Source organism: Triticum aestivum, unplaced genomic scaffold, assembly GCF_018294505.1.
Source record: "Triticum aestivum cultivar Chinese Spring unplaced genomic scaffold, IWGSC CS RefSeq v2.1 scaffold93085, whole genome shotgun sequence".
NCBI lineage: Eukaryota > Viridiplantae > Streptophyta > Magnoliopsida > Poales > Poaceae > Triticum > Triticum aestivum.
In genome coordinates, this window is record NW_025273282.1 from 1 (window position 1) to 1,347 (window position 1,347).

The 1,347-nt window shown below is 36.7% G+C and overlaps 1 protein-coding gene across 1 annotated transcript; it reads left to right on the forward strand.

The window, feature by feature from the left end:
• Window positions 1-579: 579 nt before the first annotated feature.
• On the forward strand, window positions 580-1,031 carry LOC123178256 (60S ribosomal protein L36-1-like; the record flags this gene model as incomplete). The annotated part of the gene is made up of 3 exons (XM_044591427.1): window positions 580-783; window positions 866-871; window positions 981-1,031. Coding segments are annotated over 3 exons (261 nt in total), but the record flags the coding sequence as incomplete, so codon positions are not given.
• Window positions 1,032-1,347: the final 316 nt, after the last annotated feature.

The following is a 1,347-nucleotide window of genomic DNA, read 5'->3' on the forward strand; positions in this document are numbered from 1 at the left end:
CATTTCAGTGCCAAATTTCACCAATTTAAGCAAAACTACCGTTTAGCTAGCTACAGTTCAGTGCCATATTTCACTGGATTAAAATAAGCACATACACATAACTGACAGCACACATACACATCACTGATTTAACGAAATTTGCACACAACTCAGTAGCACTTCATCATCATATAAAGTATATTAGCAGCAGTACAAATAAAGAGACATGATCAAAGTACTTCATAATAAACCCAAGCAACTTCATAATAAATCACTAGTCCTACTTATTGATGGTTTCTAAATCATTTATTTGATCGATAACAAATAGCCTTGTCCTGCACAAAATCTTTGTCCTCAGCTGTAAACTGAACTATTGTCAGGTCATGTTGTCAGGTCATGTTGAAAGTAAAATAGGACCTTGCTGTGTTTGGGACCAAATTGTTATTTGGCTACTCTAGCTGGCTTTTTTTAGCGAATTGTAACTTGTGTGAAGCTGAAACAAAGTTAACTTACATGCTCCTATATGCTCAGCTGAATTATTATAACATGTCTATCTAGTTTGCAGTTATTCTTACAATGTTATCTTGGCATATTTTGCAGAAAGGTACCAAGAGGGTGCAATTTGTCAGGAACTTGATTAGGGAGGTTGCTGGATTCGCTCCCTATGAGAAACGTATCACTGAGCTTCTTAAGGTTGGAAAGGACAAGCGTGCACTCAAGGTCGCCAAGAGAAAGCTTGGTACTCACAAGAGAGCAAAGAAGAAGAGAGAGGAGATGTCAAGTGTCCTTAGGAAGATGAGGTGTGTAACCACTCTGACTCACCATTTATATTATGAACATTATTTTTCTGACCATGTTCATTAGGTTTTGCTTGATTGAATTACAGATGCTTGTATGATTATAAGAGTCACACCTGTGTGCGGGATGGTCTCAAGTCAAGTTAACAATATCTGCCAAAACCTAATACAAATGAATCATATGAATAAAAATGATTGATGCAGAATCCAAAATGGCAACTGGCATACATCGCTGGAACCAATTGTGCATATATGGTAATTATGAGTTTTACTTTGTAGATAATTAGATACTGAATTAGAGTTGCGTTTATCTCCAAATACAGCAGCTATATTCATTAAGTTTCCATCTATCTAATGGGGGCTCTTCCTCTTGTTCTCATTATTTCTCATTCTTGTACACTATTCTTCCCTTTTTTGTTTGAAGAAAAGAGATCCCTACATACTCATGACAATGAAACTTATCACAGAACATGATCATTAGCAGTTACATTGGACGAACTCTTGCCCCTCTAGGTTCCATCTTTTCGAAAATAGAACAACACAAAATGCACCAACCTGTGGTGACAAGCCA